This window comes from Clarias gariepinus, chromosome 27 (genome assembly GCF_024256425.1).
Source record: "Clarias gariepinus isolate MV-2021 ecotype Netherlands chromosome 27, CGAR_prim_01v2, whole genome shotgun sequence".
NCBI lineage: Eukaryota > Metazoa > Chordata > Actinopteri > Siluriformes > Clariidae > Clarias > Clarias gariepinus.
The window spans coordinates 17,914,861-17,941,543 of record NC_071126.1 but is presented as its reverse complement, the minus strand read 5'-3'; the positions used below and the strand labels follow the sequence as shown (position 1 = coordinate 17,941,543).

The 26,683-nt window shown below is 38.9% G+C and overlaps 2 protein-coding genes across 6 annotated transcripts in view; one reads left to right on the top strand and one right to left on the bottom strand.

Moving 5' to 3' along the window:
* Positions 1–18,211, top strand: part of efr3bb (EFR3 homolog Bb (S. cerevisiae)) — a 43,028-nt gene extending 24,817 nt beyond the window's left edge. For all 5 annotated transcript variants that reach the window (XM_053488794.1, XM_053488795.1, XM_053488793.1 and 2 more), the window contains 18 exons: positions 1,354–1,488; positions 1,615–1,693; positions 4,367–4,502; positions 5,504–5,662; positions 7,087–7,198; positions 7,338–7,389; positions 7,466–7,638; positions 7,721–7,796; positions 7,918–8,079; positions 9,782–9,913; positions 10,128–10,195; positions 10,761–10,888; positions 10,999–11,090; positions 11,579–11,627; positions 12,908–13,014; positions 13,102–13,151; positions 14,486–14,580; positions 14,693–18,211. In XM_053488794.1, the coding sequence (XP_053344769.1) occupies positions 1,354–1,488; positions 1,615–1,693; positions 4,367–4,502; positions 5,504–5,662; positions 7,087–7,198; positions 7,338–7,389; positions 7,466–7,638; positions 7,721–7,796; positions 7,918–8,079; positions 9,782–9,913; positions 10,128–10,195; positions 10,761–10,888; positions 10,999–11,090; positions 11,579–11,627; positions 12,908–13,014; positions 13,102–13,151; positions 14,486–14,580; positions 14,693–14,772 (1,885 nt within the window). In that variant the 3' untranslated portion in view covers positions 14,773–18,211. The remainder of the gene's footprint in view (positions 1–1,353; positions 1,489–1,614; positions 1,694–4,366; positions 4,503–5,503; positions 5,663–7,086; positions 7,199–7,337; positions 7,390–7,465; positions 7,639–7,720; positions 7,797–7,917; positions 8,080–9,781; positions 9,914–10,127; positions 10,196–10,760; positions 10,889–10,998; positions 11,091–11,578; positions 11,628–12,907; positions 13,015–13,101; positions 13,152–14,485; positions 14,581–14,692) is intronic.
* Positions 18,212–21,171: 2,960 nt separating this feature from the next.
* On the bottom strand, positions 21,172–24,599 carry pomcb (proopiomelanocortin b). Its single transcript, XM_053489223.1, has 3 exons — positions 24,545–24,599; positions 22,240–22,374; positions 21,172–22,089 (listed from the first exon to the last, which is right to left on the bottom strand). Exons 1-3 carry the CDS (start codon positions 24,551–24,553, stop codon positions 21,544–21,546), a joined length of 690 nt encoding a protein of 229 aa, XP_053345198.1. The 5' UTR covers positions 24,554–24,599; the 3' UTR covers positions 21,172–21,543.
* Between the last annotated feature and the right edge of the window lie 2,084 nt (positions 24,600–26,683).

Genomic DNA, 26,683 nt, shown 5'->3' with positions numbered 1-26,683 from the left:
GAGTGAGCGGCCATCTTGAAAATTTCGTTAGCCCTTCGTTTGAAGTGAGGTCCCGAAAAATCTTCGTTTCGAGGGCTATCTGGCCCTTCCCCTTAGCCCTACCCCTCCAACCAAAAGAGAAATGAGACACCCCTACCCCTTCACGTGAACGCGCCAAACGGAGGGGTAGGGCTAAGTGTAGGGGTAAGGGGTAGAATTGGGATTCACCTTTTATCACTCCAAATGAAATCAGCCAATCACGTCCCAGCATCGCAAACATCGTAATCCAATGCAGATGTAATCCAAACACAATAATTTCCCATTAGGAGTCAATAAAGTCTGTCTGTCTACCTGTCTCTCTACATGTCTGCCTACATGTCTGCCTGTCTGTCTCTGTCTGCCAGTCTATCTATTTTCCTATCTGTCTGTTATCAGATCTTTCTCTCTCTTTCTTTCTATCTATCTATCTATCTATCTATCTATCTATCTATCTATCTACAGCTGTATCTATCTATCTATCTATCTATCAGATTTTTCTATATTTCTCCATCTGTGTGTCTATCTGTCTGCCTATCTGTCTGTCCGTCCCTAATTTCAGAGTAGTTTCTAACTGATGTGAACATTACCTGAAGCTCTTGTCCTGTATCTACCACACGATTGGGTGATTGGCATTCCTAATAAAATGGACAGTAACAGAGTAACAGATAGTCACTGGAATGTGAAAAGAACATTTATTTTTGATCTGTTTAAGGCTTTCTAAACATTTCTGAACATTTCTGAACTGAGATTTAAATAATAATAAAAATAATAAGAGATTCTCTGCACATTTGATTGACGTCCTGCATTTCACTTTTGCATTTTCACTTTTGTCGATTTAGAGTCGGATCATTTTCTCACTATAACCGAGTTCATTCACAAGACCGCCTCACCTCACATGCTCCGTACTCTAAACCCTTTAGATTAAGTTCTACATTCTACAGAACCACACTGTCGTCAGCGTTGTGTCTCGTTCCGTGCGCCGGCCCTTTCGTCAGGACTATGTGGCAGGTTCTCCGCAGTCGTACCAGGTGGCACCAGCAGGACGCGGTTATAAATTCAGGAAGCGTGCAGGGACGAGAATAGACTGCTGAATAAATGATGGAAAATTGGCGAGACCGTTCATGCTCTCATACACGTACACACACACACACACAGACGCAGTAATGAGAGCACGCTGCGAGCCCCCTCTGAAAGCCTTGAGCTAATCATCAGATCTAATTAAACTCCGAGCTTCGAACCTGGCATCAGTCTGAAGTCACGGAGCTCGCAGCGTCGTCTCCTCCTGGCGTAACACGCATTTTATTACCAACTTCCTTTCTTTTTCTCTCCGCGTAGTCGCTCCCCGTCTCCTCTGCAGGCCACCGAGAAGGAGAAGGAAAGCCCGGCCGAGCTGACGGAGCGCTGTTTCCGGGAGCTTCTCGGCCGAGCCGCCTACGGCAACATCAAGAACGCGGTCACTCCCGTCCTCATGTAAGGAACGACCCACGTTTCCCCGCGCCGCATCATTTAAAACATTCATCAGGGTCCTATTGTTTTATCTGTAAACTGGTTATTATTTTCTCTCTTTCTCTCTCTCTCTCTTTTTCTCTCCTCCAGGCATCTGGATAATCACTCTCTGTGGGAAGGAAAAACCTTCGCAGTGCGCTGCTTCAAGATCGTCATGTACTCTATTCAGGTGAAAAGGTGGTTTTATTTTAACAGGATAAAAAAGAAAAATCTGTCTTTAGGCTGTGAGGTCTTAAGATCATTTCAGGAAAATGTTCAAATGTTTTTTTTGTTTTTTTTTAATACACGGAAGGTTCTGAGGTAAGAATTGCGTCACTCCATGAGTGTGATACAGAGCTACTGTATTTGTTGCGGTCTTTGTTACACTCGTGTTCTTTCAGCTAGGGCCTGATAAACTCTCTTAGTTTCCGTTCAAGGCTTCTGTCTCCCCGGTCACTGCTGTGCAGGTGTGAATGTGTTTACGTTAGTTCGTTTGTAACTGCGGTGCGAGCAAAAATAGATGCCCCACTTGAGATCTGCACGACAGAAAAGCAGCGTGCAGTGATTTATTTATTCATTTATTTATTTTGTGGTCTGAGGTGTAGTTGTGCTGAAACATCAACCAAAGAGCATAAACCAAAGTGTTTGGATATCGGCATTGTCTGAAACTGAAACATCCTCAATCCTTAATCGACTGAGAAAAGGCTTAAAACTCGACCATCAGCTGAAAAATTCATCTTACAGTTTTCTGGGATTCCCGAGGGCCAGAAGTATTGGAACATCGTCAGAAAAAAGGTTTAACGATCTACAGTGCTCGTTACAGTGAAAAGAGCAGAAGACTGAACTTCAGATTAAACACAGAGGACTTTTATCCAAGGGCTTCTGCCCACACTGTCAACACTGAAAGCAGAACTACGAGAATGATTCACTTCTGATGAAGAATTGAAGACAGCAGTGCATTTATGACTCGCAGCATTAATTTTTTTATGAAGAAATACGAAACCCTGACAGGGCAGGGGTGGCTCGTTGGTTAAGGCGTTGGACAGGAGGTTCCCGGTTCGAGCCCCGACGCTGCCGGCTCACCACAAGTTGCCACTGTTGTACCCGCCGAGTGCTCCGATACAATCGTTGAGCTGGCAACCCGACCCTGTTAATAACTGCCACATAAGAGGGTGTGTATCTGCTGCCCGATGTACCTGGTGGCGTGTAGATGGAACCATCCGTACAAAAGCTTGACAGTATCAATTATCATTTAAATATCACTCTTCTTAACAGAATTGTTTTAAGGGGGGTATTCTAGTGTGAACAGCTTGTTTAAGGTCATGCCGCAGCATCTCAAAAGGATTTAAGTCCGGACTTCGACTAGGTCACTCCAAAACCAGCTTTTTTCCCATAATAGGTAAAATCATAATTTTACAACTACTTCCTGTATGTGCTCGGGTTATTTTCATGTAGCGTTATAAATTAGTTTGGTCTGAATCTGACAAATGTGCAAAAAAAAAAAAGGAGAAAATACTTTTTTACAGCTCGCATTAGGGGGGAAATTTAATTGGCTTGTTTAGGCCAATACGAATGTGAAGAAAGGCTTAATATCTGAAAATGACTACAAAGTGAATTTTGCATAATGGGTGCCCTTTAACTTCCTGCTTACATAGATGATCCTCGTCTAAAAGTACACGTTAATCTTGTTTTCACTATTCTGATTCCTGATTGGATCAAAAATACATCAAAGAGGTTTGCAGGAAAAAAAAACAATTGACAGATCTCATATTTTGAAACTTGATTTTTATTTATTTTTCTTTTATCTTCTATTAGTTTAAATAACGTCTTTTTAATTAAATTAACTTTATGGATTAGTTTTTGGATTTTTATTTTATTTTTCTAAATCAGATGTTATTTAAAATTTTTATTATGTTTTCGTGTCACTGTTAAATGCAGTAAATGTGATGAATATGATGTTTGAGAGAACATATCTTATAACTTGCGTGTCGTCGTGTCTGATGTTGGCGTCAGCGGTAGGATGAGAGTCTTTATTCTTAAAAAAAAAGGAAGAAAAAAGTTTTCCCCTGATGTCACAGTTTGCAGGAATGAGCTAGTTTTCTTGTTGAAACCAGTTCATGAAACTGCTGAGGCGCTGCTTTTCACTCTCTCGAGTTATTACACTCGGCCCTGTGGGAATGCAGCTGCTTTTAAAGAAAGCTCTGGAATCTACATGCTTTTTTTTTCTTTTTCTTTTTTTCTTTCATGTCAGAAAGAAGCAAAACGTTTAGATGAAACGTGTAGAGTGACATCAGACGCTGCTTTTATTTTTTCAGTACTGAATCAGTATTAGGATAGTATTAATTCATGATAGGATCTCTGTCACATTGTATTAAAAATATTTCACAGTATTACAGCATTGTAGTCGAACCAAAATGAAGAGCGTGTTTGTGACACACATCATGTCAGCCTGATATTTTCGTCAGCATGTACAGCACTTCTGTCATTGTTCTGTTTGCCGTTTTAAAATGTCAGTCTCGCTAAGAAATCGGGATGATTTGTAAGCTGATGAAAAAGATGGAGTTGAGCCGGTTGCTATGGACGACCGAATGTCGTGAATAAATCACTTTTTTTTTTCTTTTTTTTTTTTGAGTAAATTCATGCTTTTAAACATTTAATTTTCTTGTTTTAAGGACCATTACGGATTCCGTCTTTTGTGTTTTTGTTGCTCTTAAATTCTCAGAACTCAGAGATTTCAAACCAGTAAGACTTTAGGAATTGTAGTTTGTTTGCAGACGAACAAAGACAAAAAAAGGTCTCTTAATAAATACCTTACTAACTGTATGCTCTCTCTCTGTGTGTGTGGTGTATTTTTTTTTTTTAGTCTCAGCACTCTCACCTGGTTATCCAGCAGCTCCTGGGTCACCTGGACGCTAACAGTAAGACCTCGGCTACGGTGCGCGCCGGGATCGTGGAGGTTCTCCTGGAAGCAGCCGCTATAGCAGCCAGCGGGTCTGTAGGTGAGCGTCATGTTGAGTGAGAATGATATTCAATTTGTCTGAATAAATCTTTTCACACAGTAGCGCTTAAGAAATAAGAAAATACGAGGAACGTTCGGGTCAAACACAGACATGTGATAAAATTTCTGGTGAATGAAGTTTAAAAGCGATTGACATTCACAGAAGACTTTAAGCACAGTACGGCGACGAGACTCTTAGCCTTAGGAAAACATCTGAATGGCGCAAACATTTTAAATAAAATGTCCGGATTATATAGACAAAAAAAATTAAGTTTTTTTTTTTTTTTAAGCTCTCATGTCATTGTTTTCGGGTATTCTGCACAAAAAGAAAAAAAGTCCAGCCCTCATATATGAACTATCAAATACGGATTACATATTGCATTATGTCACAGATTACCCGCTCATGACTGTTTGTGACCTTGTAGCAAAAAAAAAAAAAAAAAAAAAAAGTGGAAACTTTTCTATAAACCCTTTAACCCTGTAAGATGATATTTGGATAAAACGGCAGTTATACACTTTCCCCTGTTTTAAGAACAGCACACAAACTCCTCGCTTATTATTCAGGTCATCATTAGTAAGGTTGACCTTATGTAGAAATGCCTTCTCTGAAACGCCTGATGTGAAACTCTGACGGCGTGCCCACTAGAGGGAGACATTTCTCCTTCCAATGGATTGGAGATGAAAGTGGATCTGTCCCACTGAAGTCTTAGTGATCATATGTTCCACCCTGTAGATGGGCTTTAGGATTTGGTACGAGAAGTAGAAACGTGCAAAGAAAACCAGGTATGTGTGACAGAAGGCGGAGTTGTTATAAAAAAAAAACTTTTTTTACTTTTAAATATAAGGTGTTTTTGCATTATAAAATGGACAACCCGATAATGTTTCAATATGCAAATCACTCCCAAAAAATAGTGTTAGTGTGTTTTGAGTGTAAAAATGACCTTAAGATTCATAATGAATCAAAAAACTCTGTGAATCCTGTCTGAATGGTGTGTGTTTCAGGCCCCACTGTGCTGGAGGTGTTCAACACTCTCCTCAGGCATCTGAAACTCAGCGTGGACTACGAGCTCAGCGGGTTTTACGATGCCACCAGCGCGGGCAACAAAACCGTCAACGAGCACGAGGAGAGGCAGCTCCAAGAAGTCGTCATAAAAACCATCGGTAGGTCTCGGAGCATTCCTTATCCCTTAATAAAAAACATGGAGTTTCCTATTTTTAAAAAGTAAACATAAAATAAAACAGCAGATGAGCCCTTTCACTTTCATCATGCGTCAATATTTTTTTTTATGTACACTGAAAGGATATGGTGACGTAAGTGCTTAGACTTTGTGAAAGGGTAAAAGAAGAACGTTCTGAGTTAATTAACGTGGAAGAGCGTTGCCTAGATTCGATACATATCCGATACTTGGTCATGTGACTTGAATGAGAACAGGCAGATCAGAATTGATGTGGTTTTTGCCTCTGCAGATGCGTGGGCTGCTCGCTGACCTGAGTATTTATTTTTAGACCAGTCATAATCGAGATGATATTCGGTTAAATCACAGTGCCGTTATTTAGAAACGCATTTTCCAAAACCTCAGATGTGAAGCTTGTCCACTAGAGGGAGGAATTTCTGTGGATCGGAGATACAAGTTAGAAGTACAGCCATCTTCGTCAGCACCGACAGCGTGGGGATTTTATAGCAGCATTTTAGCACAAATACAGCCGACCAACTGCTAATAGTCCGTCCAGAGCAAGACCTCCCCCCAAGCATGTTATGGCTTAAAATGCTTGAATTTAATGTATTTTAGTTCAGACGGAGAGAGCGAAGACGCATCAATGAGCCGTTTCAGAGGACAGACACGTCCGCAATAGATTCAGACAAAAGATATTTGTGATTATGAACGTGAACCGTTATGACATAAAACCCGACCAAAAAAATCATGTGTCTGTAAAGTGATTCAGGAAGTCTACTCCTGCTCAGATGGGTGCCTCAGCTGCTGCTGTAGAGCTAATTCTGTTCCAATCTGTCATTTTCCCCAGATTTTATACATTATTTATTTGCTTTCAAGATTTTCTGAGCCTGTAGTTTATAATTTATTTTGCTTTATACAGACAAAAAAATTGCACATACTTTTGTATTACAGATAGTTCCCGACTTATGAACGAGTTCCGTTATGAGAGCGCGTTTGTAAGTCGGATTTGTTCTTAAGTTTAACAAAGTGAGTCTTATACATTGACACGAATATACAATGTAAAGCATACCGATCCATTCGACAAAATCTCTGTCCCTGTTCTCAACGCTGCCAAAAAACGTAACTGTGCCTAAGGAAGTTACTCTCACCATGTTGTCTCTGTGCCTTTAAATCGCGGGGGGTGAATCCCGGACGCCATTTTGTCTCAGAGCTGTCAGTTTCCATTGTATGGGACTGTAAACTCTGTTTTGTTGAGGATTTTTCAAAATTAGAATTACTCACAATTAAGACAGATTTACAGGACAGACATTTTCTATCAAGACCGGAGTGTATGTCATTATTACATCATTAATTTACTGTATTACTGCATTTTATCTAATATTGTTTTGTTCTGTCTGTCTGTGTTCTCAGGTTCCTTTGCCAGCACTCTGCCTACGTACCAGCGCTCTGAAGTGATGCTCTTCATCATGGGCAAGATCCCCATTCCTGGAATGCACCTTACACTGCCACCTACAGGCTCTGGGTGGGTACTGCAGCCTCTGAAATGCCCATCTGAAGTGTATAAAACATTATTGGTGACTTTATTCATTACATCGTAGGAGCCCTAAAACTGACCCGGCTGTGTTTTTTATTTTATTTTTATTATTATTTTTTTTTTTCAGGTCTGAGGGTGACAGGATGATTCAGGTCATGCTGCTGAAGTCTCTGAGACAGGTACGATCCCTAAACGCCTGTAAGTAAAGATAGCGGTACTTGAACGTGCGCCGTTAACCGTCCCTTTGTCACGCAGGTGACGTGCGGCTTCCAGAGCACGAACATGCTGACGGCTCTTCCCAGCTCGTTTCTCGACCCGCTCCTGTCCTTCGCGCTGCTGGAGGACGCGCACATCCGCCTGCTCGTCCTGGAAATCCTCGTCAGCCTCATCGATCGCCACGAAAACCTCCCCAAGTTCTCCAGCGTCAGGTTCGTGCGCACGAACGCAGCTTCAAACACGCCGGACCGACACCACAACGATTAACTAAACAAACCTTCTGTCCTCCTGCAGCATCATCCCTGATATATCCGTGCTTAAACTCAAGATGGAGAAGTGTTCCCGTCAGGACAACCTCTTCATGAAGAAAGTACGACCTCAATCTCAACCTCATCACCTCGCTGTTTCTATCTTAATGTTTTTTGCATTTCAGTCATGATATCTTTTCCCGTGTGTGTGTGTGTGTGTGTGTGTGTGTGTGTGTGTTGCAGCATGCCCAGCAGCTGTACAGACACATCTACCTGTCGTGTAAGGAGCAGAGCAGCGTGCAGCCGCACTTCGAGATGCTCTACTCTCTCCTCGCTCTGATCAGCATCGAGCTAGCTAACGAGGAGGTGGTGGTCGATCTCATCCGCCTCGCTCTGGCCCTGCAGGTGGGACGGCAGGACAGTGGGACGCAACGTTTCATCTCTACAAATCCTGACAATAAGGCCTTGTTCACAAGGGTGTTAAATTTGTACATAAACGAACGTGCTCTGAACGTCCTAGACATTTATGTTGCGTTTTGTAGTGGCGCTCGATTACTAACTTCTACACTGGCGTTCGTTTGTCTCTGTCTAACGCCAGCCTGCAGCCCAAATTGTAGTTTGTGTGTTAACCTGTGGGGGCAGTGTGTCGGGAACTGGATATGAAAGGCCCTAGTCATTTTATTTTAGGTGCTTCCTTTTAATATGGAGCATTTTGCTATATTAGACATTAATCTTCTTGTTTAAAAAATTCTCGTGATACGGCGACGTAGGGTAAGAAAAAATTGCCGCCGCTACTGGGTTCCCCCTCTGGCTGAACAACGTCGGATTAAAGGAAGTTTTTTTGTGGTTTATGAAGAAATGCGGAAATTTCCGCGCAAGTTTTTCAATTACTGTCGGATGTCAGTTTCTACTTTTGATTGTCTGCTGCACGCCGATCAACCAACATGCGATTTGGTGTTAGCTGCGAAGAGAGACTGTCACTTAATTTTGCTTTTTCCCCCGCATTTTCCTATGTATAGCATGTAGGATCATGGGATATATCCGGTCCTCCGAAGCACAAAATGAACGCGAAGAAAACGCACTAGAAGCGTTTTCCTTGCGTTCGTTGGGATTTGAACAGCAAGAAAAAACTGCATGCAACGTTTTTTTGTCGCCATATGATCTTGCAGCTAAACAAACGCTAAAATCAAAGCCCGTGTGAACACTCATTGATTCCTATGTGTAGAAAACCCTCAGCGCTTCATCCACGCTCATTGGATGCTATGAGCGCCAGAAAAACGCTCATTTTTATTGCCTGTGTGAACAAGGCCTGATGAAGAAACAATATAATATTATGTAATGTACAGTGGTAATGCGGTTTGTGTCAAATTACGCGCTCGCACACATAAGTGAGGCTGAGGAAGAAAATGGATTTTAAACCTTTTAATGAGACTTTCTTACACAGTAAACCTTTCTCCTTTCTTATTTGAATTTCACATAAGCACACATTAACGGAAAGACTGTTTTGTCTGAAAAATTAGCAAGAAACATCGCTAATGACACTCGTGTGAGCGCATACTAACGGAATCACTGCTGTAAAGTAAAACAAGCAAACAAATGAATCTAAACTTTACCTTTGAAAAGAATCGTGACAGAGCAGAGTTTCTGTGAGACAACGCACACAAACTCAAAATAAAATGTTTTACACACACACGCTCGACATCAAAACAAGAAACGCATGCGTGATACATGATACTCGGTCCTCGTAAACCAAGACTTGCTCGTTTTTCAAGTCAAAATTTTGCTTGTCTTGTAATCCGACGTTTCACTGTACTACTAAAAATAATAATGATAATATATTCCGATCAGCCATAACATTAACACCGTCAGGTGAACTGAACAGTTTTGACTTAAAAAATGTTTCACAGTAGTTATGACATCACTGGATCCATAGCAATCTTTTCAAATTCAAAAGATTTTAATGTCCAAGAGAAAAGCGTGCAGATGTTGCGAGCTGAAATTCACCTGTGTCACAGCGACGCAGGTAGCACTTGTAGCTTGTTTTATGGCAGTGATGTAATTCTCTTGTTGTTTTTTATTCTGTGTGTGTGTGTGTGTGTGTGTGCAGGACTTGGCTTTAGTCAGTGAGGAGTCGTTGCCAGTGTTTAACCGTTGTGCGGTTCACGCTCTCACCGCTGCGTACCTCAACCTGATCTGCCAGCTCACCACCCTGCCTGCCTTCTGCCAGCACGTCCACGAGGTCCAGCATCACCTCCTACACACACACACACACACGCACACACACACACACACACACACACACACACACACACACACACACACACACACACACACACAATGTGCTCAGGATGAGAGATATTGCACAGGCTTATGTGCTTTGTGAACACAGTGCAGCTTCCTTAATCACATGCATCTTAGTTATGTGTGTGTGTGTGTGTGTGTGTGTGCTGCAGGTCATTGAGATGAGACAGAAGGAATCGCCGTTTCTTTTGCCAGAAGATGTCTTCATCGAGCGTCCAAAGTGAGTTTCTGTCGTCCTGTCCTTCTGTGCACAGGAAGACAAAGGGGCAGGTAGACAGGTCTGTCCATCTGACTTCCTGTCTGTCTTCCTGTGTGTATGTCTGCCTGTCTGTCTTCGTGTTTGTCTTCCTACCTACCTGTCTGTCCTTCTGTCTGTCTCCCTGCTTGCCCGCCTGTCTTACTACCTGTCTGGCCTCCTGTCCTCCTGCCTGTCTCCTTGTCTACCTGTCTGTCTGTCAAAGGCTAAATAAAAGCAAGAACAAAAATGATGTAAAAAAAAATTAAAGAATTGAATTGAGAAAGAAAAAGAAATGTCCAGCATAGAGGAGGGAACGAGAGAGAGAAATATCTGGAGTGAAAAAGAAAACAATATGAAGAGTAAACACTCTTTATTTAAGGAAAATTGTAGACTCCATTTATGATTTAAAAACTTCGGGTATTTGAGTGAGTGTGTGTGTGTTGCATCATCGTGACTTATCCATTACAGAGCCAGAGCCGGTGAGTCACTCGTCCTCACATTATTGTGTGTGTGTGTGTGTGTGTGTGTGTGTGTGTGGATGCGTCAGGGTCCCTGAGACGCTGGAGAAGCCGGCAGGAGAAGCTCTGTTCCTGCAGGCCAAGATCGCCGAGGTGCTGGGAGGAAGCGGTTACAACACCGAGAGACTCGCCACACCGTACATACCTCAGTTCACAGGTACAGTACACACACACACACACATGGCGCTTTTACACCGAGTAAGCTGATGTGAGTTACACACACTTTACTGTTGTAAAAGAACTCAAGGCTTTTTTCTTTTCTTTCAGATGATGATCGGCTGTCGAAGAGGAAGAGCATCGGGGAGACGATCTCTCTCCAGGTGGAGGTCGAGTCCAGGAACAGTCCAGAGAAAGAGGAGGTCGGAAACACACACACACACACACACACACACACGTCTATAAAATGCTTAAGCTAATTAATTAAAAATGTTTTTTTTTGGTTGGCTGATTTATTGGCTCAATTGAATCAGTGGTTCAGTTTATCGATTCAGAGTCAATTCACACTGTTTAAAAAAATATTTAAATGATTAACAAATTCCTTTAAAATACGTATATCTCAGCTTCTTCCAAAAATATAAAAAACTTCTTCCGTCTTCCTCAAAGTACCCGAGTTTTTACAAGATCGTCATCGCGTTTTCTTCCTTTGGGTTTATTTGGTTGGTGCAATACCGCCACCTACTGGACTGGAGGGTTGAGCTTTGTACGAAACACTATTACAAGTTACACAGCATTTCAATGTTTATTAAGTCCTTTCCTAATCCTTTTAATACTTTGAAATCTGTAAGAAATATGAGAAATGCTCGAGACGCTTTCTAAACATCACCATGTTTCGATTCTGCATCCACAGAGAACACCAGCGGAGGAAATCACATTCGAAGCACTTAAGAACGCCATAGGTGAGTCTCTTAGTATAGATGGACTTCACACATGCTTTAGTTTCCTCTCCGAAGAAGCAAAATCCCTCCAACACTCAGTGTAGTCAGTTCAGTTTTATGTACAGTATTGTTTTTAACGGAAATAAGTTAAAAGATGCGAGGATTCGACACGAGTCTGTGTCTGGGTGACAATAGACGTCAATTTAAACCCAAGGCTCCCACTGAACGGTTAAAAAGTAGCCCGTGATCCGTAATGTTTCTCAACTAAAAGAGAAAGGCTTTTAAAAAGGGGGGGGGGGGAGAAAGAAAAAACACAACAGGGAGGACGGAAATGTGAGTCGAGTCGAGTCAATGAGCGCTGTCTGAAGTCTCTCTCCTTACATTCACTCACTCCATTAACATTTCAGCACTAAACATGGCCAAGTCCCGCCCACTTTTAGCTCGAGTGGTCGTTTGAGTGACACTGCAACTCACCAACCATTGACTTTTACTCTTATATGTAAAAATAGAAAGGCACCAAAGAAACGAATTTGTTTAAAAAAACAACAACAATTGGATAGAATGACTCCAAGGCAATAACGGAGGAAGGAAGAGATATAAGAAAGGAAAAAAATGATGGAAGGTGTCCAGAGGTATACGTCTGGATAGATGAACATCCACATTGAAAAAATGAAATGAAACAAAGTGAATGAAGGAGACAGGTAAAGAAGTGAATCGACAAAAAAGAACGGGAAAAAAAAGGAAAAGAGAATGTAAGCAAGGGAGGAGTGGACAAAAGAAGGCCTGTCAAATCTGTCTTTGTGTCCTCAGTTCAAACCTGAGCTCGGGTTACTCTCTGTGTGTTAGTCACCAGAGGAAAGAAAGACTTGAAGGTAGGAGTGAAAGAGGGAACATAAAGGTATAAGAAAGGAGGAGGAAATAAGAAGAAGAAAAAAAATGAAAGAAATGAAAAATGATGATGATATAGAGGTGAAAGGTGTATAAATCTGAAAGCTAAGAAAGAAGAAATTAAATGAAGGAAGAAGGGATGAAATGCAAAAAAAGGAAATAAATCAGTGAGTGAATGGACTAAAGGAATGAAAAAGTGAAGAAATGAATTAAAGGGGAAAAAAAAAACCATGAAGAAAGGAAGTAAAGGAGTGGTCGCTGTGTTGATGATGGGCGTAGAAGGGTGCCAATACTTTTGGATAAAGTCAACTGCATAGTATGTGTACATGGTAAAATGGCTAAAGAGTAATGAAAGAGTCACGATGGCGTAGCAGGTTATTATGTCTGAGTGTGTGTGTGTGTGTGTCGCGCAGTGGACAGCGTAGGGATGGAGGAGCAGGAGCGCGAGCGGAGGAGGCAGGTGGTGGAGAAGTTCCAGAAGGCTCCGTTCGAGGAGATCGCCGCACACTGTGGAGCGAGAGTGAGGATCTCTGAGGGTCAAACTGAGTACAGTGTGGTGTTTCAGTCTGCTCCAGTCTCACGTGCTTCTCTCTCTCTCTCTTCACAGGCTACGATGCTCCAGAGCAAACTCAGCCAGATCTTCGAGATCACCATCAGGTGGGTTACAGCGGCGTCACAAACGAAAGATTGTGATAAAAAAAAAAAAAAGTAAAATCTTTTAAGCCTTTGAAATAATTCATATTGCAAACTTCAAAGGAGTCTCACAATTTCAGTAAAATCAGTAAAATTATTCTCAAAAGCACAAAACAGGATATTGGCCAAGACCCGCCCACTTTCACAGGAAGTAGTCGCATGACTGGCAAAGAAGTAAGCGAGATAAGGAAGAAACAAAGGAAAAAAATTTATAAAAAGAGAGGAAACGAGAGTGGAAAGGAAAGGAATTGATAAAAAAAAATAAAGGGAAAGAAGCATGGAATGAATGAAAATGAAAAGAGAAAAAAAATGATGCAGAGAAGGAGGGAAGATGGAATAAGAATAAAGGAAGATTGTCGGGTGGGAGAGCACATAAGAAGGAAAGGGACCAAATAAGAAAGAGAGGTGTTGTAGGTAATAAACATAAAGATGGAAAAAATAAGGTACAAATATGCCTTATGTAGAAGGAAGATGAGTGAATGTAATGGAGGAAATAATGAAGGATGAACGTACCGAATAAAAGCGAACAAAAAAAAGGTTATAGTTAAGAACAAGTGAAGGGTGAAGGAATTCATGAAAAAGAAAGTATGAAAGAGGATAGAATGAAGGAAATGATCAAAAGTGGAGAAAACATGAATACAACAATAAAAGAAGAAAGAGAAGATCTTGTAAAATGAGTGAAAGATTTGAAGAAAAATGAAGGAGAGAACAAAAGTAGAAACAAATGAAAGGAAGAAAGAAAAAGGAAATAAATCAACAAAAAAATATTAACGAAAAAAGAAAGCAATGAATGGATGCGAAGGAGTACAAGAAGAATAAGATCTGAATGAAACAGTAAGAGGAGAAAGAAGGTACCTGATGATGCACACAGTAAAAAGAGTGAAAGAACATAAATAAGGAAGGAAAGACTCGAAGGGAAAAAAACAAAGCAACAAGAATATTTTTTAAAGAAGGAAAGGCTGTAAATGAAAAAAGGATGTAAATCAGTAAGAAAATAAGGAAGAAAACAGGAAACTAACTTGTTTGAAGGAAAGAAGGACTACAAAGGGTGAAAAAAGAACACAAAGATTGATGGGTAGAAGGAGAGAAGAAAGAATGAGTGAAAGAGGAAGGCATATAGGCAAAGGTTGCAAAAGTTAAATGGTGCAATGAGCAGAGAACCTAAAGAGAGAGAGAGAGATAAGGAAGAAGGTAAAAAGCATATAACTTGCTGAGTGTTTTGTGGGCGGAGCTTGGGAGTGTGCCCCTGTCGGTTCTAACCGGGTCTGGGTCCTTGGTTCTGTTCTTGTCTCCCGCAGGCCTCCTCCCAGTCCATCAGGCACCATTACAGCCAGCTACGGGCAGACGCAGACCCGCTCCGTCCCTATCTACGAGATGAAGTTCCCAGACCTGTGTGTGTATTAGCATAGAGTGAATGAAAAGAAGCTCAGACAACGCAGCAGCAGTGTGTGTGTGTGTGTGTACAGAAGGTATTACCCAAACATCTACGTTCTTTATCGTCACAGGCAAGCCTCCAGCGTGTTTTCTTTGCACTGTGACTGACAATGACACGACCACGCCTCGGTGCGAAGAGAAAAGCCAGTGAGGTGCCATTACTTTTACTCCACAGCCTTCTGCTCAGATCCGGTGTCGTCCGCCATGTTTAACGATCGTCTCGTCTCCTGAAAGTACTGGATTAATATTATTTTTTTTAAGCAGATATGCATGTTATGGCCAAGTTTTAATTTCTTGTTTTAAATTTTAAATAGTGTTGTTTCATGACTCGGTTCACGCGGTAATTGACAGTTTTGTTCAATTTCTCACACCTCCTTATTGGTGCTACTTTTACAGTGTTGGAAATGTGGACATCCTGAACATTGAGGGGGGAAAAAAAAACTCGCCATCAGGCGCCATGAGTGAGAGATTTTTTGTTTTGTTTTTCAGAGTCGTAACCGAATCCTTTTCTCCAGATTTAGCCACAGGAACGATCTCAACACAGATTCGCACTTTGCATTATTTACTTATACACACGCACATGTGCTCAAGGATATTTGTTTGGGCGTAAACAGGGCTTTAAAAAAAAAAAAAATAGAATTGCACTGAACATAATCTAACTGCATACAGTAAAAGACTGACTGAATTATAATAAATTTTTTTTCATTTTAAAGCATCCATAGGAAACTTTTCTTATGGTTTAATGACAGTAGTTATGACAAGCGATCTTAAAACTGTAAATATGCTCGTATGAACAGAAATTTTAGTTTTAAACCGCACTGACTTTTCTAACGTAGAGCTAGCGTGCGTACAGGTGAAAGCGCGTGCGCGCGTGCGTGTGTGCGCGTGTACGTGTGTGTGTGGTGCTGCGCTCCAATGAAGAACTAACCAGCATGACATGACCACCATCACACGAACCTGGAGCACGAACAATAGTTTATGGATTGCTGCAAGCTCCGTCGAGATACAGTACGGACGAAAGCACCGATGTACAGTAGTGTTCTCACACGTCTTGTGTCCGAAACGTGACGTTCGAGTGCATGTTTTAGCAGTTAATCAACATTCTATGAAGAACATAATCGTTATTTTTTTTTCTTTTTCTTTAATGACGTACTGCACATACACAGGAAAACCACGCTGTTAATTTTTTTTAATATAGTTGTGCGCTTGTCAGTAATGGTTGGCTGTTTTTTAAAAAGATGAAGAGATTTTCTTCTGTGTGGTTTTAAATGCGAATTCGATCGTTTTATCATGCGTATGATTGTGTGAGCGTTTTTATCGCCGTTACAGCGTGACTTTATGTTCTCGTTACTGATGTGTCTCGTTCCTGTGTGTCTCTGTTTTACAAATGAAGCCATGATCCTAATGAAGCTAAAAACTCAACACCGAAGGTGGCACAATTGTCATTCTACCTTTTTTTTTTGTTGTTGTTGTAGTTGTTGTTCAGATGTGGGTCAAAAATTTAAACAATCTAAACATACACAAGCGTTATTTAGACTTAAAGTTTAAAGTATTAACAATTTTACACTACACAGTGATAGAATGGGAAATGGTCATGGACTGCTGCTGGTTTCTCATTATATAATTGTTTATTTGACTTTTATGGTAATATGATTTGGATTTGTTAGGGATTTTTTTTTGGTAATTGTTTTGTGAATTTGTTTTTTAATAATATTATTATTATTACTTATCACACATGAAGTTAAATGGAATATACATCTATGCTTTGATTGGTCAGATATAAGGCTTAGTTTAAGACCTGGCTCTGCTTAAAATTCTATATCAAGACTAACTATTATAATTATAATTAATATTCAGATTTTAAATTTATGAAGCTCTACCTTTTGTGTTATTGTAAGAAATGAAATCTGTGGTACTACAATCAGAAAATTTAATTTTACACATTTGGATTTTTATGCTTTTAATTTCTTATTTAATTTCTTATTTTTTAAGTTCTAGTTTTTACTGAGTATACAGTAACTATACTATACTGGTTGCATAGTTGACTTTGAGTTAAAATTCTACTAATTGGCATAAATAAAGTTTAAAATTAAACTTTAATAACTTTAATTTGCTGCCACAAAGTTAATTTCAGGAATTATTAGAAATAATTTTTAAATAGAGATTATGAAAAATATTAACACTGCATGATTGGCTCATTGCAGCTAAAGCAGAATTTTTTTTTTAATATGTTAATAAACTTGAATCTTAACTTAAACTTATTCTGAATTTGAAATTGATCGTGCTATAAAAAATTTATTCTGAATTGAAATAAAAAAAAAACTGACTTTGAAACCTTGCATAGCAAATTGTAGTCTCAAAATACAGTTTCAGTTTTGATTCAAAAGTCAAAAATATTAATGTTTTAGCGTTTTTTCCACTTGATTGTAGTGCCACAATTTTCATTATTTCCCCCCCAAATTTATTTATACTTGTTTGTTTATGGGAATTTGCATAACCGTACCAAAATTCTAATTGAGATTTAATCACAAAATTTTCATAATTCTCATAATTGAGATTTACTAAATTTCACATCCAAATTCTAGCAGGACAAACACTCTTAACACATTTTCTTATATAAAAAAAGGGTTATGTTGGGTTAAGTTTGAATTCTGAAACATGAAAATGTAATATAAATGCAAAAATCTGAATTTTACTGCAGTTTAAAATTTTATAATATACTCTAGATATAGAAATATAAAATACTGAACTTAAACTGACGTGCAATTGATTAAGCTTGTCTGAACGCCTAAGTGGATGTACTGAAGTGTTTGTCAAAAACTGAACTGAACAGGAAACTGATCATATGTGTGGAAAAGCACATTCTATTATTTACTATTTTTAGTTTTGCCAAATTGCAGGCATTATTTTGTCTGAAATTACCTGCAAGTTTCCTAAAGCAAAATAAAAAATGTCAATTAATAGCTTGACCAAATGCTTTTAAGAAATTGTGTGCTTTATTTTGAGCTGAAATGATCAATCATTCAAAAATGCTTAAAGAAAATTTAAAACCAAATTTCTAACATGCTTTAAATTTGTTTTATAAACACAAAATTCAAATTTAATTCGAAATTTAATTTTAAATGAATTAATTTCCTTCATTAAAATAGAATTTTCTAATGGCATAGGTCAATCCCCACAGATTTAAGTCAAATGAAAATTTCCTTTAGCGAGTAAATTAATTTCTCATTATTATTTGTACATGGCTATTAACAGTGGTGTGCGTTTTATTAAGTTTAAAAAAAATTTTTTTGTAAAACTTGTGACCGTTTTTTTTTTGACTGCATTAAAACTTCACCAAGCGTAGCTCATTTCCTGTTTTCATGTAAAACTGAAATGTTCAGTAATAAATCTGGGAATTGTATGAGAATATTCGTGTCCCACTGAGACAAAGCGAGACAGGACAGGTTGTCTGGTGTTCACGTTGCCGTGTAAATGTTCAACATGGAAAATAATGCTCATGTCAGTCACGTCATGGAGCTTGTACACAAATAGACATTGTTTTTATGTGTCAGTTCAACAGCTGCTCAATAAAACATGTTCATTCATGAGAGGTGTCCTCATTTATTTCAAATTAAAAGCTGTAATGTTCCTCTTTTCTTTTTTTTTTCATTCTCTTTATTTTAGATAACATCTAATGAAACCCGCTGCATGTTTATTGCTGAATGAGATCTAAGGAGGCTGTTCTCAGGTCACAGGAATCTACTCATTAGATTATAATGCCGTACAATAGTACCTTATTATACAATAATACCTTACACCGTGACACGTTGTATAGCGAGAAGTCCAAAAAAGAACAGTGCTAGACCTTAATCATGGCTGTGCGTGTGCATGGGCGCATGTACCAGGAGCTTCATTTTGTGTAGAATTTTCAGGGTAAAACCTTATTTTTAATAATTTTTTTACTTTTTTAAATATTCAAAAATATTTACAATCCTTTATGATTAAATTCAGGGGAATTCATTTGGGATGGCATTTTGGTCCTTCCTTTTCTTCCTTCTTTCCGGCCTTTTTTTTCTCTTTCTTTTAACTTTACTAATATTATTCAGGTTTTTTCTTTCTTTCTATGTTCTTTCTTTGAACTGTTATAGATCGATTTAAGCACTAATAGTATTCCAGTGTTTTCTTTCTTGTTTCCTTTTGTTATTCTTTCTTGTTTTTTTTTCGCTTGTTCTTTTAAAAAAAAAATTTAAAGCCTTTTTTTCTTTTTACATTTGTTTGTTCTTTGACCTTTTCCATTCTGTCAATTTCCTTTTTCTATTTCTTTTTTAACACCTTTATACAGTGCATCCAGAAAGTATTCACAGCGCTTCACTTTTTTTCCCCCACATTTTGCTTTGTTACAGCCTTATTCCAAAAGGGATTCAATTGATTATTTTCCTTAAAATTCTACAAACAATACCCCATAATGACAATGTGAAAGAAGTTTGTTTGAAATCTTTGTGAAAAAAAAAAAAAAAACGAAAAAAAAAAAAAACACGTGATTTACAGCCTTTGCCATAACACTCAAAATTGAGCTCAGGTGCTTTCTCTTTCCACTGATCAACCTTGAGATCAACCTCAGCCACTGATCAACTTTGAGATGTTTCTACAACTCGATTGGAGCTGTTTTCAGTGGTAAACTCGGGACATGATTTGGAAAGGCTCATGCATGTCCATAAAAGGTCCTACAGTTAACAGTGCATGTCAGAGCACAGACCAAGCCATGAAGTCCAAGGAATTGTCTGTAGACTTCAGAGGCAGGTTTGTATCAAAGCACATGTCTGAGGAAGGGTAAAGAACAATTTCTGCAGGAGTGAAGGTCCAGATGAGCACAGTGGCCTCCAGCACCTGTAAATGAAAAAAGTTTAAAACTACCTCTCTGTGGTGAGAGGAGGAACCATCCAGAAGAACAACCATCTCTACAGCGCTCCACCAATCAGGCCTGTATGGTAGAGTGGGCAGACAGAAACCACTCCTTAGTAAAAGGCACCTGACGGCCGTCTGAAGCACCTCAGACCATGAGAAACTTTTTTTTTTTTATTTACTGACTCAAGTCTGATGCTACAACATGCTTGCACTTCTGGAAGGTTCTTCTTTCTCCAAAGAGATATGCTGGATGCCTTTCAGAGTACCCATGGGGACCCTGGTCACCTTCCCTTTCTCCCCCTAATCGGCCAGGTGCCCACTCCAGGAAGAGTCCTGGCGGTTCCAAACTTCTTCAATTTATGGATGATGGAGGCCACTGTGCTCATCTGGATCTTCAATGCTGCAGAAATTTTTCTGTACCCTTCCCCAGATCTGTGCCTTGATGCAATCCTGTCTCGGACGACAACAGACAGTTACTTGAACTTGATGACTTGGTTTGTGCTCTGACATTTACTGTGGGACCTGATATAGACAGATGTGTGTCTTTTCAAATAACTTCCAATCAATTGATTTTGCCACAGGTCCAGTCAAGTGGTAGAAAAATGTCCAGGTTAATCAGTGGAAACAGGACCACTTTTGATGGCAAAAGCTGTGAATACTTATGTACATTTTTTTCTTTTTTTATTATTATTGTTTTTAATTAGCAAATATTTCAAACGAAATAGTTTCATGCTGTCATTTTGGGGTGTTTGTAGAAATTTGTGAAAAATAAATATCCATTTTGAAATGAGGCTATAACATGGCAAACTGTGGAAAAATTTGCACTGTAGATCGATAGACAACTTTATTTTTTAAATTGCTCTCTTTACTTTCTCTTTCAATGCATTTCAATAAGAGAAATTTTTACCATTTTTTTCTTTCATTTTTTTTCCTTCATCTTCTATTATTCTCTTTTTTACCTTTTTTCTTTTTGTTTCTTTCTTGCTTCCTTTTGATATTCTTAGTTTTTTCTTTTGATTGTTCTTTCTTTGACCTTTTTTATTTAGTTTTTAACCTTTCCTTCTTTTTACATTTGTTTGCTCTTTTTCTTTTCTATCTTTTCTCTTTTTATGATCTTTTGTTTTTCTTTAATCTTTTCATTATTTTTCCCTCTTCATTTTCCTTTTTTCCTTTTTATTAATTTCTTTTTTAACACATACATTATTCATGAAAGTCTCATACTAATTATTCAGTATTTCGCAACATTATTTCTAAATATACAAAAATATCGCGATAATTTTAGATGATTTTGTAAGTGGATATTTGGTGCACATTCAGAGTGATCAGCTGGGCACAGCAGTGATTTAGTGAGTTGTTAACAAGTGGCTGCTGAAAACCTTATCGAATCTGACCTGAGTGTAAGTGTGACAGGTGAGTGTTATTAGTGTTATTACGTTATAGAAGTGGTTGTGTTGTGTAGAGTTCGAGCGAATCTAATCGTCTCTGATCATTAATGATTTGTTTTTAGAACTGTTTCACTGATGCATTAATTCTTTTATCTAGAAAAAAAAAAAAAACTAATCCTTAGGAGAAATGTTCTTGAAGTCAAAGTTAAATTCTTTATTGTGAAATTCACTTTAGCGACATGTGTAACCTGTAATGGATTTGATTTTTTTTCTTTTGTATTAAAGTTGCCAGTGATTTTTGCAACGCTGCTTGTACCATTGCAGATTTATTTAAATATTTCATATTTACAATGTCATCCATGATTATAGAGTGGTGTAAAAGCAGTAGAGTTATAGGAATAGAAATCATTCATCAAATAAACCTTCCTAAAAAAAAAAAAAAATCAGACCTCGTTATGATGAGCTAAGAAGTGATCGTTCAAACCTATCCGGAGTGTGAGATCCCTTCCTACATGTTTTCAGTTAGTGTACAGGATGGAAGCAGATGGAGAGCAGAAGATCTCATTAACTCTCTCGTGTCCCTGCGAGCTGCAGAAAGCTGAGACGAGGACAATGTCCACGTCCGTTTGACAGCAGCAATCGTTTCCTGCTCACTGAACGTTTTTAGCGATGATGTTTCGGAGCAGCGTGAGCAGGGGCTTGTTGGACCTCTCGGACCAGGGCCTCATGAAGCCGCCGTAGCGCTTGGCAGGAGGGGGCGCGCTCCAGCGGAAGTGGGTTATGCGGTACTTCGCGGCACCCTTCGCGTTTGCGTTGTTGTTCTTCTGCTCCTTTCCGCCCTCCAGCTGTCGCCTGTATAGTGAAGAGAGGGGCATCTCCATGGGCGGGGTCGCCTGATATTCGTCGTTGGCGTACACGGCCGTGTGCACCTTGACCGGGCGTCTCTTCCGGCTCACGGGCTTCCCCCAGCGGAAATGCTCCATGGAGTGCACGAGTCTGTCCTCGCTGCGTTCAGGCCTCGTGCTGGGCGTCCGCTCACGTGAGGCGTCAGGCGGAGACAGAGCTGGAAGCAGGATGCCGAAGCCCAAGCTGTTCTCCTCTTCCTCCTGGTCTTCATCGCTGCCCTGCTGCTGATCTGGGAGCAGGATGTCAGTGCCACCGAAAAGCAGCTTCAACCTGCACTCCCAGATGCATTCCTAAAAAATGGAAATCGTTCAGATTTTATATTTGGAAGACTTGTATCACTTTTGCTCTCTAGAACAGGACACACAGTAGTGTAGCACAACACAACTGTAGTTACTGAGATCCTTATCTGGGTAATAAATCATGTTTAATCATCTTTTTACTATTATGTTGTGGTGAGAGTCGAGGTGGTGAGAGTCGAGGTGGTGGCAGTCAGCGAGGTCCCAGCACCGTCCGTCCACCGCCGATCCACACACACACAGGAGGAGCGCAGCCGAGAGCCAGGAAACACACCGCATCTGCAGGACATGAGGGCAGACGAGAACAGGTCAGAACCTGTACGACGGTGTGAATCCAGTAGAACACACACACACACACACACACACACACACACACACACACACACACACACACACACACACGCGTACGCACTGTGCTGATCAGGGTTTGTTCTAGACTAAGAATCCTTTTTTTTTCCTTTTTATCTTGAGATCTTGTTTTTTTTTTCACGATTCACTCACTCTTCCTCGAGTCTCTGCTCTTTCATTGAAGGTGAAGTGTGTGTCCTGCGTCACTCATGTCTCTGTAAAGAAGACACGCTCTTCTCTGCTGCTGAAGGTCGCATGCTTATGGGCTGCTCCGGAAACAAACCTCACTCACGCTAGGAAGTTTTTTAGTTATGTGGCTTATGTAACACACACACTTTTTTAGTTATTATGGTATGTGTAAACAGTGTGGATCTGAAGTGCGAGTGAAAGCCACATGTACACCATCACGCCATGTGCTTTTTAAGTTTTATCTTGTTCACACACACACACACACACACACACACACTCTCCATGTAAATAAAACACTTCTTCAAAAACACACTCTCCATTCTGATTGGTCAAAAGGTTGTGATTTCTTGTTCTATAGTAACAAAGAGAATGTTTAGTTTCTCTCTTTTTTATCTTTAATTAAACTCTCTTTTCATACTTTCTTTAACTTTTTAAATGTTCTTTTTCTTTCTTTTTCTTTCTACATTTTCTTTCTTTACATTTTTATTTTTACATTTTATTTTATTTTTTTACATTTTTATTTTTACATTTTATTTGTTTTTACATTTTCATTTTTTCATTTTCTTTCTTTTTTTGGACTTTTTTTTTTTTTTTTCTTTAAACTTTTTTTTGTCCTACTTGCTTTCATTCACTATCTATCTATCTTTACATGCAAGAACCTTCCTCCTATTTATCAAGGATGTACAGTACAGTGTGCTCACTGACGTGCTCTGGAGATGGCAGTGACTTGAGAACAGAAGAGTTTACAGATCACACGCTTTGCTTTTTGTCTTCTCAACTCTCAGAGTGGGAAAGACTATTTAAAGCTGCTATAACAGTTATTAAATTGTCCCCTACGTTACCTGTCACTCCAAATGGCTAAAGGTTATCATTTAGAAACAAATGACCCGATCTGTAAATTCACTATTATTATTATTATTATTATTATTATTTTAATTTTAACATTTATCTTGAGTTTATATTTCTGTAAAGTTATTTTCTGACAATTTCTTTTATTAAATGTCTTCATTCATCTTCTATGCTGAACCTGTACAGGGTTGCAGGAAGTCTGGAGTCTGTCCCAGGAAACTTCAGACACAATGTGGGGTACAACCTTTTTTGTGTAACAGGTCACATTGAGACGCATCGTCTGCCCATGTGCACAACCATGTGAGCTTGTGCAGGTATCAGCATTATATGCATACGTCTTCCTCTGACTTTACAAGCGTTTCCGCTACATCGCAGTTGCCCGGGTGTGCAGAACTTTGCAAATACACTCTCTTGCTAGATTTATTTTGCATCAATATTATTATGCATCATAAGTAATGTCCATATGATTTTATATCACTGACATGGAGCCTACAGCATGGTAAAACTTGTCGGTGTGACCAAACAGACTGGAGATGTGTGTTATAAACACTTTATTACGCTTTTTATTTATTTATTCCCGCATTATAACCTGTAAACTAAAATTAATTACAATGCAAACGTCTTAAATAAAAAGAGTAAGAGTTTTGTTCATAATTATGCAATGTGTAGATTTAAAAGTAAAACAAAACGAAAAAGAAAACTCCAGATGCAAGACTATAATTGAATTATGTACTGAAATTAATTTAAATGTTAATCATAATAAATCAGGTGATGTTCATGACTGTTCAATACCTCTTCATTTGTAAGTTAACTTAAGTGTTATTAATTAGTCTTAACTGAAGTGCAAGTCATAACACTTTATATCGTTAAAAATTGAAAAAAAAGCAATTTTTAATTTTTAAGCAAAGATTAACAAATAAATAAATTATTAAAACAATACAATATGTAAAAAAATTAATGAATAATAAAAATGTTAAAAACAAGGTCTAGTTTAAGTTGTCTGAATGCAGATGTGATATTCAATAAAAAAAAAAGGGATGTATTAAAAAATGAGTTTCCTCACCTTTTTCATTGTGATGTGCAGAAGCTCTGGTCCTGATGCTCCCTGATCGGCGTCTCTCTGTGATGTTCCTGAACGAGGTCCCATCTCGTATTTATGCTCGCAGACACTCTGCAGCCCCTCAAGGCCACGCTGTAATGAGGATGGATAAGTAGGATGGTGTGTGTGTGTGTGTGTGTGTGTGTGTGCCAGGCGGGGAGGGGGGGCATCTGGGGGGCGTAGTGATGAAAGGGGGTGTGTGCAGGAAAAACCCCCGAAAGTGATTGTACCCCCACCTTTAAGAGATGTGAACATTTATTAGAGATTGAAGTACAATCAATTTTTTTTTTCCTGATTTTAAGAAAAAAAAAGTGCAGATGAACAAGACGTGAAGACGTGTTACATCCATGTGAGCAGCTTCTAGTGAAAAGTGACGGCCTGAGCTGATTCATGGAAAACTGTGAATGCTGTTTTTCGTCTTTATTCTGGAGAAAGGTGTGTGAAGTGACACGGATCTGTGAATGAAGTCAAGAAAGTGTAAATGTGGGCGTTTTTTTTATTTTTTAAACCATGTCCAGTTTTCTCTGCTCCAGGTTCAGATTATTAAAATAACACTGTTTGTAGGTCGACCCCTTTTAGGTTGAAATATTCTTTCCTACGTGCTTTAATTTTGTTCCTCTGACTGAATGTGAACAGTTATTTAGGTTTAAACCAGAAAAAAAAATTCAATTAAATATGCAAAGATCTTAAAAATAATAAGAGTAAGAATTTCGTTCATAATTGTACATGTAGATTAAAAAGTTACAAATTTAAAAAGAAGGAAAAAAGATTAAAAAGAAACATGAAATGCATTCAGATGCAAAACTATAGTTTAACTATATTAACTTATTTAAGTGTTATTAATTAGTCTTAACTGAAGTGCTGACTTCAGAAACTGATGAGTCCGATCTGAATGGACTTCCTTTTTCAGGACTGGAAGTTACCACAGTACCAAATGCTGTAACTCCTTTGGTCAAGAATTTGGAACCAGCCTTGTGTTAGGAGCTGGGTGGCTTTGTTTCTCACCTTGGGTGTAAATAGAACAATACAAATGTTTCACGTTTAGAGGCGATTAGTAAGGAGACAGCATGTCGTTTAAGACGACTTTTGATGTTTGTTTTTAATGCGATCAATAGTCTGGCACCTTCCTACTTGTGTGAGACAATAAGCTTTTATGAAGAAGGTAGAGCCTTACATACTGCTAACCAAAACCTGCTGGTGGTCCCTCAGTCAAGGTGCAAACAATGTGGTGATCGCTCCTTTGTAGGGTCTGGTCCTAAACTCTGGAAGACCATTCCAGCTGAGTTACGTAACATCACGGACCTTCCTTCGTTTAAAGCAAAACTAAAGACGCACTTATTTAGAATTTCTTTTAATATTTTATAATTTTATGTTTTTTTTCATTATTTTATCATTTATTATTATTATTATTATTATTATATTTTTCATTAATATTTTTATTTATTTATTTATAACTGTGTTTATTTTGCACATGTATTTTTATTTCTATTTTTATTGCTATTTTATTTTTGTTTTTAGTGCCGTGAAGCACTTTGGTTCAACTTAAGTTGCTGTAAAGTGCTACAGTATATAAATAAATGTTGATTGATTGACATTATCAGATGTGTGTTCTTGCTGAAGGTGTTTCTGTGACTGGTTGTGAATGTGGGTTTTGTCAGGCAGCTGCTCTCTCCTCAGTACTGCGCACAGCACAGACCTCCTCCCACCCACGTTACGACCAACCTGCTGCTGTCCATTCATTATAATGTATGATAGAACTTCACCAAGGGTTTAAATTCTCTGTGATAATAGCCTAATTAGCCTAATCTGTATGTCTCTGGACTGTGGGAGAAAACCGGAGTACCCAGAGGAAACCCACCGAAAATGCATGTGGAGAAAATGCAAACTCCATGCACACAGGGACGAGGATCGAACCCGGACCCTGTTGGCGCAAAGATGTTTGAATCACCTAATTGAATTAGTTTGTTGATCGACTCTTGTGTCGACATTTGATGGAATGTCATTTGTGAATCTACGATTCAGTATCGGACAAAACATGAGGATAAATCTGCTTCGGTGCAGCTCCGACTCTTGAGCTTATTTCTGTATTAAGATGTGATTCAG

Coding starts and splice junctions, on each gene's coding strand:
- pomcb (XM_053489223.1), bottom strand. Junction 22,090..22,239: donor ACTCTCACCACAACATAATA/GTAAAAAGATGA, acceptor TCCATTTTTTAG/GAATGCATCTGGGAGTGCAG.